The sequence below is a fragment of the Suncus etruscus genome (assembly GCF_024139225.1).
Source record: "Suncus etruscus isolate mSunEtr1 chromosome X unlocalized genomic scaffold, mSunEtr1.pri.cur SUPER_X_unloc_2, whole genome shotgun sequence".
Classification (NCBI taxonomy): Eukaryota; Metazoa; Chordata; class Mammalia; order Eulipotyphla; family Soricidae; genus Suncus; species Suncus etruscus.
The window spans coordinates 976,777-989,723 of record NW_026060315.1 but is presented as its reverse complement, the minus strand read 5'-3'; the positions used below and the strand labels follow the sequence as shown (position 1 = coordinate 989,723).

The following is a 12,947-nucleotide window of genomic DNA, read 5'->3' as shown; positions in this document are numbered from 1 at the left end:
GTCTATCCTAGATTGGCTTTGAGCAACGCAAATGCCCTATCGCTGTGCTATCACTCACTCGGCCCCTCTAAGTTAATTCTCTTGGGCGGCCACACCGGGCAGTGCTCAGGGCTTACTCCTGGCTCTGCATTCAGGGATCGCTCCTGGCAGGGTCAGGGGAGCCAACAGGAGACCAGGGATTGAACCCGGGTGGCCGCATTGAAGGCAGATGCCCTCCCCGCAGGCCCCTCTAAATCAATTTTGCTTTTTCTGCTGAGACATTCCTGGGTGTTTCAACGTCCATAGTTGTCACCGATGACTTAGGTCTATGTAGTAAAAATGTGATCATAAATAAAGCATAAATAAATAAAAAATAAATAATAAAGCAAGCAGAACCCTCAGAATGCAACTGAGCCACAGTTTTGGGGGGAAATACAGTGGAAGGTCTGAGACTGGCCAAGTTCAGGAAGGCTTTTCTCAAACAGGTTAATGCCGTGTGTATGTGAGAGAGAGAGAAAGAGAGATAGAGACTGACAAGCAGAGAGAAACAGAGAGATAGAAAGATAGACAAAGAGAAAGAAACAGAGACAAACAGAGCCGTGAAACCAAGTACACCCAGAGCACCACAAAATCACATAGACCCAAAACCATGTACCCACAGATCCATGTATACACAAAACCAGGCGGCCTACCCTGAGGTTCGATCCCCGGCATCCCATATGCTCCCCCGAGCCTGCCAGGAGCGATTTCTGAGCGCAGAGCCAGGAGGAACCCCTGAGCAGCTGTAGGTGTGGCCCCAAAACGAAACAAAACAAATACAGGAACAAAACCATATAGCCTGGACTGCCATGTTTTTGCTTCTTCTGCCTCCCACAAATGGGGTTTTAAGTCTGACACCCCACTCCCTGGAACAAAATAAATAAATAAATAAAAATCAGCAATGGGCCCCCAACACAACGTAGGACCACCCCGTAGGGAGATTCTCCAAGCTAGAAGCAATTGCGAAAAAGTTCTGTTCCTTTTTTTTTCTTTATTTTCTTTTTTCTGTTTTCTTTTTTATTTAATTTTTATTTTTTGTTTTTCTTTTTATTTTCTTTTTTCCTTTTCTTTTTCTATTTTTATTTTCTTTCTTTTTCTTTTTTATTTATTTTCTTTTTTCTTTTTCTTTATTTTCTTTTTCTTTTTTATTTATTTTCTTTTCCTTTTTTCTTTCTCTACCTCTTTTTTACACCCCCCTTTTCTTTTTCCTCCTCTGCTCACCCCGTTTTTAAATTCTCCTCTGACACCTGTGTTTACTTACCTTCGCAGGCGCCGCCATAGTGAGGGCTGTGAGGACGTCACAAACGCGACCGTGGACACCCGCCATGTCTACGTCTCCTCCCTGACCTTCTTGGGCGGGGCGCGTGCGTGATGGCGTCACAATGCCTCGCGGTGCGGCCGCCCTAGTCCAGTCGCCTTCCCGGTTGGGCGCGCGGCGCAGTAGGCGGGGCTTCGTGGAGCACCGCCACCCGGTTCCGGAACCGGAGGTAAGCGGGCTCTTAATACGGAAGTAGATTCGGTTCCCTATTGGTAGAGCCAAGCGCGGAAATCGGAGAGGGGCGGGCCAAGCATTGACTGGACTCTGATAGGCGGAGATTTGTTGAGTGACGTTTTGTCCCGCCCCATCTTAGGAAGTCGAGTTTCTATTGGTTGGACGTAGCACGAGGAGACGGGCACCGGGCTCTGATAGGCTGAGCTTTGTTGAGTGACGTCTCGGTCCCGTCTCTTTTTCCGGTAGTGAAGTGGGCGTGTCCTATGGAAGAAACTCGGATCTCTAGTGGTACAACATAGCACGGAAGGCGGGCACAGGACTGTGATAGGCTGAACTTCTCTGAGTGACGCCTTGGACCCGACTCCTACTTCCCTTCAATTAGTGGGCAGGCCCAACAGGAGAAAGTCGATTTCCTGTCTTATTGCATTTTTCTTAGAAGTCTATTACATTTTATCACTCTCGATTTATAAGTTTTTTGACTTGATATATTTATAAACTTGATATATTATTTATAAGCACTCAGGGGTTCCTCCTGGCTCCGCGCTCAGAAATCGCTCCTGGCAGGTTTGGGGGACCCTATGGGGTGCCGGGATTCGAACCACCGACCTTCTGCAAAGTTGTATAAAGTCCTAAATCTAGATGCCATGAGTCATAAAATTTCCTAAATCTAAATTTTTTTTTTTTTTTTTTTTACCAATTCACTTCTTCCTAAATGTAGAAACAATGAATTCGATCTCATAGCTAGAGATTTTTTTTAGAGGCGAATTCCACTTTTCCAAGGCACAAACATCCCTAGAACTCGGGACTCTGCAAATAGGACTTTTCTAGCTTCAGCCCTCCTAGTTCTACAAAGACCAAGAAAAAAAAAAAAAGAAAAAAAAGGAAAGAAAGAAAGAAAAAGAAAGAAAGAAAGAAAGAAAGAGAAAGAGAGAAAGAAAGAAAGAGTAAGAGACAAAGAAAGAAAGAAAGAAAGAGAAAGAAAGAAAGAAAGAAAGAGAAAGAAGGAAGAAAGAAAGAGTAAGAGACAAAGAAAGAAAGAAAAAGGAAGGAAGGAAGGAAGAAAGAAAGAAAAAAGAAAGGGAGGGAGGGAAGGAAGGAAGGAAGGAAGGAAGGAAGGAAGGAAGGAAGGAAGGAAGGAAAAGAAAGAGAAAGAAAACCAGGGGTGTCGTGTCCTCTGGGGAGGACCCGAGTTCGATCTTCGGCATCCCATAGGCTCCCCCAAGCCTGCCAGGAGCGATTTCTGAGCGCAGAGCCAGGTGAGCACCGCCAGGTATCTATCATCTATCTATCTATCTATCTATCTATCTATCTATCTATCTATCTATCTATCTATCTATCTATCTATCATCTATCTACCTACCTACCTATCTATCCATCTATCCATCTAATCTATATCAATCCATCTACCTACCCATCTATCTTCCTTTCTTCTTTCTTTCTCTCTTCCTTTTCTTTTATTCCTTCTCTTCCCTTTTTCTTTCTTTCTCTCCCTTCTTTCTCTTCTTTCTTTCTTTTTCTTCCTTCATTTCTTCCTTTCTTTCTTTCATTCCTTCTTTATCTTTCTTTCTCATTCTTTTTCTTTCTCTTGTTTCTTTCCTTCTCTTTCTCTTCCTTCCTCTCTTTCTTTCCTCCTTTCTCTTTCTCATTCCTTCTCTTTTTCCTTTCTCTCTCATTCTTTTTTCTTTCTCTTTCTCTTCCTTCCTTTCTTCTTTCTTTCTTTCTTCCTTTCTTTCTCTTTATTTCTTTCTTTCTCTTCCTTCCTTCCTTTCTTTCTTTCCTTTTTCTTCTTTCTTCTTTCCTTCATTCCTTCTTCCCTCCTTCGCTCCTTTCCCTTCCTTTTTTTCTGTTTCTTTCTTTCTTCCTTCCTTCCTTCCTTCCTTCCTTCCTTCCTTCCTTCCTTCCTTCCTTCCTTTCTCTCTTTCCCTTCTTTCTTTCTTTCTTTCTTTCTTTCTTTCTTTCTTTCTTTCTTTCTTTCTTTCTTTCTTTCTTTCTTTCTTTCTTTCTTTCTTTCTGTGTTTATTTTTGTTTCTCTGTCTCGCTCTCTGTCTCTCTCTCTATCTCTATCTTTTATTATTTTATTCTTCTCTGTTTCCCCCTCCACAGCTACCATGAAGCACATCAACTTGTCCTTCTCGGCCTGCGGGTTCCTGGGCATCTACCACTTGGGGGCCGCGTCCGCCCTGCGCAGACACGGCCAGACGCTACTGAAGGACGTGAAGGCCTTTTGCGGGTGCCTCGGCCAGCTCCCTGGTCCTGCTGACGGCGCCCCACAAGATCGAGGTAACCCCGGCGTGGCCCCCCCAGTTAAAAGGACAGAGAAACAAACTCCCCACAGTGACACACAGTCCCGCCTGGGAGGAAAAACAGCTGCTTGGCATGCTTCTGACCCACCGGGTTTGCACCCCCATATTCCTGAGGTTCCCCCGAGCACCGGGCACTTAGACACCAGGCTCCCCAAAGTCCAGTTTCCCCAAAGGGGCCAGGAGAGAGGGGCCCTGGACTCTCATCCCAGTGCTCTCTGCCCACTGTGACCCCTCTGCCAGCTCTCCAGGGCTGACCACGCAGGAGTATGTTGTTATGATGTGGTGTCCATGGCCTCTTCCCCCGCTTCAGAGCAGGGACACATTCAGCCCTCCCTCACTACTTCTCAGCTTTCTGGCAACGTCCCTGAGGTGCCACTGAACGGGGACCCGACTGGGCCAAGAAGAAGAGGGCGTTGGGGATTTGGGGGTTCAGGAATTGGGGTTCAACATCAGAACATTCATCTCCTCTCCCAGCCCAGCCCACACGGACACAGGGACGCACACACAGAGAAACGAAAGGGGTGCAAACCTTTCTGCAAGCCAAGTGGGGTGTCCGTGAGCTAGAAGTGGGGTTCAGCATGACGGAGAGACAGGGGGCCAGACCCACCACATCCAGACACCAGACACGGCAGATTTTTGGCAACCGAAATGAGACTTTGCAATCCTTTTCCTTATTTTATTTTTTTCGTGGCTTATTTTGGGGTCACCAAAATGTCTGCGCCCAGAACTCGCTCCTGGCTCGGGGGACACGTGGGATGCCGGGGATCGAACCCAGGGCCGCTGTCTTCAATCCCTTTCCTCCCTTCTCCCTCAGGAGTGTAAAGACTTCACCTACCGGTTCGCCCAAGAAATCCGGGCGCACACTTTTGGGGCGCTCACGCCCGGCTTCGACTTCATGGGCCGCCTCAGGAGCGGGGTGCAGGCCATCCTGCCCCCCGACGCCCACCAGCTGGCCCACCGGCGCCTCCACGTCTCCATCACTAACAGCAGGACCCGGAGCAACTACCTGGTGTCCTGTTTCTCTTCCCGCGACGACCTCATCAAGGTACTGGGGGGGGGGGGTGTCTCTGAGCAACCCCCAATTCTCATAGCAGAGGCGGGAACAGTGGGGTGCGGCGTGCAGGGAAATCGAGGCCCGCTGTGTTGGCTTCCAGAAGTTCAGACCCACAGAGATCTCTTGCAAGATTGCGGAGTTTATCTTGTACACAAGAACCCCGGATTCGATCCCTGGCATCCCATATGCTGCCCTGAGCCCCGCGAGCCAGGAACAACCTGACCGGGCCGACCTACCAATTTTTCTTTCTCTTTCTCTCTCTCTGTGTGTCTCTCTCTGTCTCTCCCTCCCTCTCTCTGTCTCTGTCTCTCTGTCTCCTTCTCTCTCTGTCTCTGTGTCTCTCTCTCCACCCCCCTCAGGTCCTGCTGGCCAGCAGCTTCGTGCCCGTCTACGCAGGGCTGAAGCCTGTGGAGTACAAAGGCCAGGTAAGTGCTCCCCTAGTCACAGCACACTCAGGGGTTCCTTCTGGCTCCGCGCTCAGAAATCGCTCCTGGCTTGGGGGAGGGGACCATGTGGGATGCCGGGAGTCGAACTCGAGTCCATCGAGGGTCAGCCGCACGCAAGACAGAAACCTACGTGAAAAGAAATTGGAAATTATAGAAAGTCTTTTTTTTTAGGGGGACGGTCCACAGCTGGGGGTCCCCGAGGTCGCTGTGGGGTCCCCAAAGCTGTGGGGGTCCCCAAAGCAGGGGTGGGGGTCCCCACAAGCCTTCCACGATGACCAGGCAGGGCTTGGCATTCGTGCCTGACCCCTTTCGACGCCCCAGCTGACCAGAACCCTGTTTTCCGCAGACCTGGGTGGACGGCGGCCTCACCGACAGCCTCCCCGTCCTGCCCGTGGGGCGCACGGTCACCGTGTCCCCCTTCTGCGGCCGCCCCGACATCTCGCCACAGGACGCAGAGCGGCCCGGCCGCTACATCAGTGTCTCCAACCAGGACTTGGTGGTGAGTCCCGGCTCCCAGGGCTGGCTCCTGGCTCTGTGCTCGCTCAGGAATCGCCCGGCCGGATTTGGGGGGCCACGTGGGATGCCGGGGATCAAACCCGGGTTGGCTGCGAGCTCGCCCAGGCTGAACCCCGTCCGCTGGCTGTAGGCGCGCGTCCCTGACGGCCAGCTGCCCTGGCTCCCACCACAGCTGACCATTGTTTCCTCCTGTCTGTCTGTCTCTTTCCCTCCTTCCCTTCCTCCTGTCTGTCTCTCTTCCTCCTTTCTTCCCTCTGACTTCCTGTTGTCTGTCTGTCTCTTCCTCTTTCCCTCCTTCTCTTCCTCTTCTCTTTCTGTCTCTTTCTCCTTTCTTCCCTTCCTCCTTTCTTTCTGTTGTCTGTCTCCTTCCCTCCTTCCCTTCCTCCTCTCTTCCTGTCTCTTCCTCCTTTCCTTCCTCTGACTTCCTTCCTGTTGTCTCTCTGTCTCTCCCTTTCCCCTCCTTCTCTTCCACTTCTCTTTCTCTCTTCCTCCTTTCTTCCCTTCCTCCTTTCTTTCTGTTGTCTGTCTCCTTCCCTCCTTCCCTTCCTCCTCTCTTCCTGTCTCTTCCTCCTTTCCTTCCTCTGACTTCCTTCCTGTTGTCTCTCTGTCTCTCCCTTTCCCCTCCTTCTCTTCCACTTCTCTTTCTCTCTTCCTCCTTTCTTCCCTTCCTCCTTTCTTTCTGTTGTCTGTCTCCTTCCCTCCTTCCCTTCCTCCTCTCTTCCTGTCTCTTCCTCCTTTCCTTCCTCTGACTTCCTTCCTGTTGTCTCTCTGTCTCTCCCTTTCCCCTCCTTCTCTTCCACTTCTCTTTCTCTCTTCCTCCTTTCTTCCCTTCCTCCTTTCTTTCTGTTGTCTGTCTCCTTCCCTCCTTCCCTTCCTCCTCTCTTCCTGTCTCTTCCTCCTTTCTTTCCTCTGACTTCCTTCCTGTTGTCTCTCTGTCTCTCCCTTTTCCCTCCTTCTCTTCCACTTCTCTTTCTCTTCCTCCTTTCTTCCCTTCCTCCTTTCTTTCTGTTGTCTGTCTCCTTCCCTCCTTCCTTCCTCCTCTCTGTCTCTTTCTTTCCCTCTTTCTCTTCCTCCTGTCTGTCTGTCTCTCTTCCTCCTTTCTCCCCTCCCGACTTCCTTCCTGTTGTCTCTCTGTCTCTCCCTCTTTCTCTCCCTTCCTTCATCTTCTCTTTCTGTCTCTTTCCTCCTTTCTTCCCTTTTTCCCTTCTTTCTGTTGTCTGTCTCCTTCCCTCCTTCTCTTCCTCCTCTTTCTGTCTCTCTTCCTCCTTTCCTCCCTTCCTCCCTTCTTTCTGTTGTCTGTCTCCTTCCCTCCTTCCCTTCCTCCTCTCTTCCTGTCTCTCTTCCTCCTTTCCTCCCTTCCTCCCTTCTTTCTGTTGTCTGTCTCCTTTCCTCCTTCCCTTCCTCCTCTCTTCATGTCTCTCTTCCTCCTTTCTTCCCTTTCTCCTTCCTTTCTGTTGTCTGTCTCCTTCCCTCCTTTCCTTCCCCCTCTCCTTCTGTCTCTCTTCCTCCTTTCTTCCCTCTGACTTCCTTCCTGTTGTCTCTCTGTCTCTCCCTTTTTCCCTCCTTCTCTTCCTCTTCCTCCTTTCTTCCCTCCTCCTTTCTTTCTGTTGTCTGTCTCCTTCCCTCCTTCCCTTCCTCCTCTCTGTCTCTTCCTCCTTTCTTCCCTTCCTCCCTTCTTTCTATTGTCTGTCTCCTTCCCTCCTTCTCTTCCTCCTCTCTTTCTGTCTCTCTTCCTCCTTTTTTCCCTTCCAACTTCCTTCCTGTTGTCTGTCTGTCTCTCTGTCTTTCCCTCCTTCTCTTCCTCTTCTCTTTCTGTCTCTTCCTCCTTTCTTCCCTTCCTCCCTTCTTTCTGTTGTCTGTCTCCTTCCCTCCTTCCCTTCCTCCTCTCTTTCTGTCTCTCTTCCTCCCTTCTTCCCTCTGACTTCCTTCCTGTTGTCTGTATGTCTCTGTGTCTTTCCCTCCTTTCCTCCCTCCTTTCTTTCTTTCTCTCTTCCTCCTTTCTTCCCTCCCGACCTTCTTCCTGTTGTCTGTCTTCTCTCCCTTTCTCTCCCTCCCTTCCTCCTCTTTCTGTCTCTCTTCCTCCTTTCCTCCCTCTTTCCTCCTTTCTGTTCTCTCTCTGACTTTCTGTCTCCCTATTTTACCTCCTGTCCTTCCCTTTCTCTGCCTGTTTGTCCGTCTGTCTTTCTCCCTCTCCTCCATCCTGCTCTTCTTCCTTCTTTTTCTCTGTTTATCTGTCTCTACATCCCTCTGTTCTGCCCTCCTTCCTTTCCTTTCTCTGCCTTTTCTTTCCCTCCCTGCAATACTCCTTCCCTCTGACGTTTGTCTGTCTCCCTTCTTTCCTCCTTCCTGCGCTTCCGTCTTTCTCTCTGTCTGTCTCTCCTCCATATTCCTTTTTTCTGCCCTTCTTTCTGCTCTGTCTCCCTCTTTTCTTTCTTTCTTTCTTTCTTTCTTTCTTTCTTTCTTTCTTTCTTTCTTTCTTTCTTTCTTTCTTTCTTTCTTTCTTTCTTTCTTCTTTCTTTCTCTTTTCCTTTCTGTCCTTTCTTTCTTTTTTCTTTCTTTCTTTCTCTTTTCCTTTCTTTCTTTCTCTTTCTTTCTCCCTCCCTCCCTGCTTTCGTTCTTTCCTTTATTCCTTTCTTTTTTCTTTCTTTCTCTTTTGCTTTCATTCTTTCCCTCTTTCTTTCTCTTTCTTCTTTCTCTTTCTTTCTTTCTTTCTTTCTTTCTTTCTTTCTTTCTTTCTTCCTTCCTTCCTTCCTTCCTTCCTGTCTCTTTCTCCTCCCCTTCCTCCTGCCTTCCATCCTGTTCTCTCTGTCTGTCTGTCCCCCTCTTTCCCTTCCTTCCTCCTTTCCTCTTTCTCTGCCTGTCTGTCTCTCCCTCCTTCCCTCCCGCCCTCACGTCTCCCTTCTTTCTATCTCTCTCTGTCCATCCCTTGCTCCCCCCATCCATCACCCCTCCACCTGTCCATCCACCCGTCCGTCTGTCCATCTCCCTCCTAGCTCTCCGTGGCCAACCTGCTGAGATTCAACCAAGCCCTGTTCCCGCCGAGCCAGGCGGCCATGCGAGCTCTGCACCAGCGTGGGTTCGAGGACACCGTCCGCTTCCTGCAGCGCGAAAACTGGTTTGAATAAGGGGGGGGGACCCCCAGTAAAGCCCCTTCTTGAGCGAACGTCTCTCTCTCATGCCGCGCGAGCTGTTCAGGGTTCGGGAGGCCGCCATGGCCGCCGTCATTAGGACTTCAATTGAGGGTGTCAGGGCACCCTCAGTGAGTCATGGCATCTGACTGTATTGTTTATGTCATGGATTTTTGTCCTGGCTGCCATATCATCTGCCTATGTCGTGTCTATCATTATTATTTTTGGGGGGGTTTTGGGGTCCCTCCTGGCTCTGCGCCCAGAAATCGCCCCTGGCAGGCTCGGGGGACCATGTGGGATGCCAGGATTCGAACCACCCACCTTCTGCATGCAAGGAAAATGCCTTACCTCCGTGCTATCTCTGTGGCCCCAATGTCCCCAGTTTCAACATTTTTTGTCTCTGACTCTCTGTGTTTCAGTTTCTGTCTCTGTCTCTCTCTCTGACTCTCTGCGTCTCTCTATCTCTCTGTCACACACACGTATATTTCCTGCTACTAATGTCCCCAGATTCAACATTTTTTGTCTCTGTGTCTCACTTTCTCTGTCTCAATCTCTGTGTAAGTCTCTCTCTTTCTCTCTGTCTCCCTCTCTCCTTCTCTCTCTCCTTTCTCCTCTGTCTTTCTCTGTCTCTCTCTCTCTGCCTCTCTCTCTCTCTCTGTCTTTTTCTTTGTGTCTCTCTATCTCTGTTTGTCTCTCTCTGTCTCTCCCCCCTGTATCTCCTCAGAACATATATCCTCTAGAAACTCAGCGAAACTGGAAGACCCCAAGGAAACTCAGCCTCCTGCCCCCTGTTTTTTTAAAAAAAAAAAAATACACGAGGCCCAGAGAGATAGCACAGCAGCGTTTGCCTTGCAAGCAGCCGATCCAGGACCAAAGGTGGTTGGTTCAAATCCTGGCGTCCCATATGGTCCCCCGTGCCTGCCAGGAGCTATTTCTGAGCAGACAGCCAGGAGTAATTCCTGAGCAATGCCGGGTGTGGCCCAAAAGCCAAAAAAAAAAAACCCAAAAAAACCTGCAGAATCCAGAGGCCCCCCAAGAAACGCTCACAGCAAAGCGAATAAATTATCCGTGTACAAATTTGTATATAAACAAACGCATATGAATTCCTTTATTCATGTCTTTATACTAATTCCTGTATTTTTGTTGTCTTTTGTTTTGGGGTCCCACCCGGTGGCGCTGAGGGGTTCCTCCTGGCTCTGCAGTCAGAAATCGCTCCTTTCAGGCCCGAGGAATCATGTGGGACGCCAGGGATCCAACCTGGGCCGTCACACGCAAGACAAACGCCTTACCCTCCCTGCTCTGGCTCTGGGCCCCTAAGAAACCCCGATTTTGGCTTGCTACTGCCCTTCTTTTCCTAAGTTCCCCTACAGGCCAGAGCCGCCCCGGAGGATGGATGGATGGATGGATGGATGACGCCACATGGGAGAAGGAAAACGCGGCTCAGTCCCGGCGGACGACCATCTGGCTGGCCGAAGGAGGAGAAGCTTGCCCCCCCCCCCCCCCCGCCCCGAAAGGCAGCTTGGAGCCGGGAAGAGACGACAGGTGCTAGGCTGAGTCCACACAGCTCGGCAGATGGAGGCGAGAGAAGAGAGGGATTTAATCTCTTTCTTTTCCAAAATTATTTTTATCTTGACTTCTTTTTTTTTTTTATCTTTTTAAAATTTTTATTATTTTTTTTATTTTTATTTTTATTATTTTTTTTTATCTTGACGTCTAACGTTTGTCATTCCTACTTTGTATTTCATTTCTATTAATGGCTGTTTTCGTTTTTCGTTTTATTTCTGTTTCTTTCTCTGTTTATCTGATTTCTTTGGATTTAGTATTTTTGTTTTCATATTATTTTTTTTCCTTCATTTTAATTTTTTTCTTTTTCTTTTCTATTTTATTTCATACTTTTATTCTTTCTTTTTTTTGGGGGGGCCACACCAGGTGACTGGCAGTCAGGCCTTCTTCCTGGCTCTGCACTCAGAAATCGCTCCTGGCAGTCTCGAGGGATCATACGGGATGCTGGGGATCAAAGCCAGGTCGCCCACGCGCAAGGCCAACACCCTGCCATCCCTGCTCTGGCTCTGGGCCCAGAGACAAACCCTGATTTGTGGGTCAGCAAATACCCTACGCCCTCATTATTATTATTATTTTAAATGACCCCGACACACCCCAATAGAATCCAAGAGAGAGCCCAGTCTCGAACCCAGCCCAGTTTAATGCTGTGTCCTCCCTACCTCAGGCCCCGGCACCCCCAAACCTACAGGCACCCCCAATCCAGGCAGATACACGGACTCACACACACAGAGACAATAGCACACACAGAGACACACAGAGACACTGACTGATCCTCAAACTAAGTTAAAAATAATAAAAATGAATACTGTGTCTCTGTCTCTCCATCTCTGTCATTACATGCCTGTGTGTCTCTTTCACCCTCTTACAGTTTCTCCTTTTTTCTCTGTCTCTGTAGCTCTGTCTGTCTCTGTCTCTATCTTTCGCTCTGTCTGTCTCTCTGTCTCTCTGTCTCTTTCTCTCACTTTATGCCTCTGTGTCTCTGTCTCTTTCTCTCACTTTATGCCTCTGTGTCTCTGTCTCTCACTTGATGCCTTTGTGTCTGTTTCTCCTCTCTGTCTCTCTGTCTCTGTCTCTCTCTGTCTCTGTCTCTCTCTCTGTCTCTCAATCTGTTTCTATTTCTTTCTCTGTCTCTCTTTTTCTCTGTCTCTCAGTCTGTTTCTATCTCTCTATTTCTTTCTCTGTCTCTCTGAATTTGTTTCTCTTTCTCTGTCTCTCAGTCTCTGTTTCTATCTCTATTTCTTTCTCTGTCTCTATCTTTCTTTCTGTCTCTCTGTCTCTACCTCTCTGTCTCTCAGCCTGTTTCTATCTCTGTCTTTCTCTGTGTTTCTGTCTCTATCTCTGTCTCTCAGTCTTTGTTTTTAGATTTCTTTCTCTGTCTCTCTGTCTCTTTTTCTCTCTGTCTCTCACTCTGTTTCTATCTCTCTCTTTCTCTGTCTCTCTGACTTTCTCTGAGTTTCTTATCTCTCTCACTTATGACTCCTGTGTCTCTTTCATCGTCTTTCTGTTTCTCCTTCTCTCTGTCTCTGTCTCACTTTATACCTGTGTGTCTCTGTCTGTCTTTCTCTGTTTCTCTGTGTTTCTCTCTGTGTGTTTTGTTTCTCTCTCTGTCTCTTTGTCTCTGTCTCTGTCTGTCTCTTCTGCTCCCAGCCCACTTCCCCCACCTTTCTAGACTTTTCACCCCAAAAATTAGGTGTTGTGTACCCCAAAATCACTTCTCTTCCGCCTACAATTGGTACAAACGTGGCAGACATCAGAGCCCTGAAATCTTGTGTTTGTCCCTCCCTATATTTCTATATTTTTTGGTTTTGGGGCCACACCCGGCAACGCTCAGGGGTTCCTCCTGGCTGTGCACTCAGAAATCGTTCCTGGCAGGCTCAAGGGGGGACCCTATGGGGTGCCGGGGATCAAACCACCGACCTTCTGCATGCAAGGCAAATGCCTTACCTCCATGCTCTCTCTCTGGCCCCGAAGAAAACTATTTTAAATAGTTTTTTTTTTTTAAATTGTCTTTTGGGCCGGGCAGTGGCACTAGAGGTAAGGTGCCTGCCTTGCCTGCGCTAGCCTTGGACGGACTGCGGTTCGATCCCCCGGTGTCCCATATGGTCCCCCAAGCCAGGAGTGACATCTGAGCTCATAGCCAGGAGTAACCCCTGAGCGTTAACGGGTGTGGCCCAAAAACCAAAACCAAAAAAAAAAAAAAAATTGTCTTTTAAATTCAGTATTTAAAATAGTTTTTTTTTTAATCTATTTTTCTAGTTCCAAATGATGGCAGGTCTCTTGAGAAATGAATTACTTATGAAATCATTAATTTACTCACAAAATTTATTTATTTTTTCGGTTTATAGACTTTTGGGGCCATTTCCAGAATGCTCACGGAAGGGGAAAAAATCTATTTTATTTTTCTCATGAATTCTTTCTGGTCTGTGG

At 48.4% G+C, this 12,947-nt stretch overlaps 2 protein-coding genes across 2 annotated transcripts in view; both read left to right on the top strand.

The window, feature by feature from the left end:
* LOC126000598 (neuroligin-4, X-linked-like) overlaps nucleotides 1–12,947 on the top strand; it is a 360,086-nt gene that overhangs the window by 119,192 nt on the left and 227,947 nt on the right. The gene's annotated exons all lie outside the window — the stretch shown is intronic.
* Nucleotides 3,619–8,954, top strand: LOC126000572 (patatin-like phospholipase domain-containing protein 4). Its single transcript, XM_049767792.1, is given in 6 exon segments — nucleotides 3,619–3,732; nucleotides 3,734–3,790; nucleotides 4,628–4,858; nucleotides 5,227–5,292; nucleotides 5,660–5,812; nucleotides 8,823–8,954. Coding segments are annotated over 6 exon segments (753 nt in total).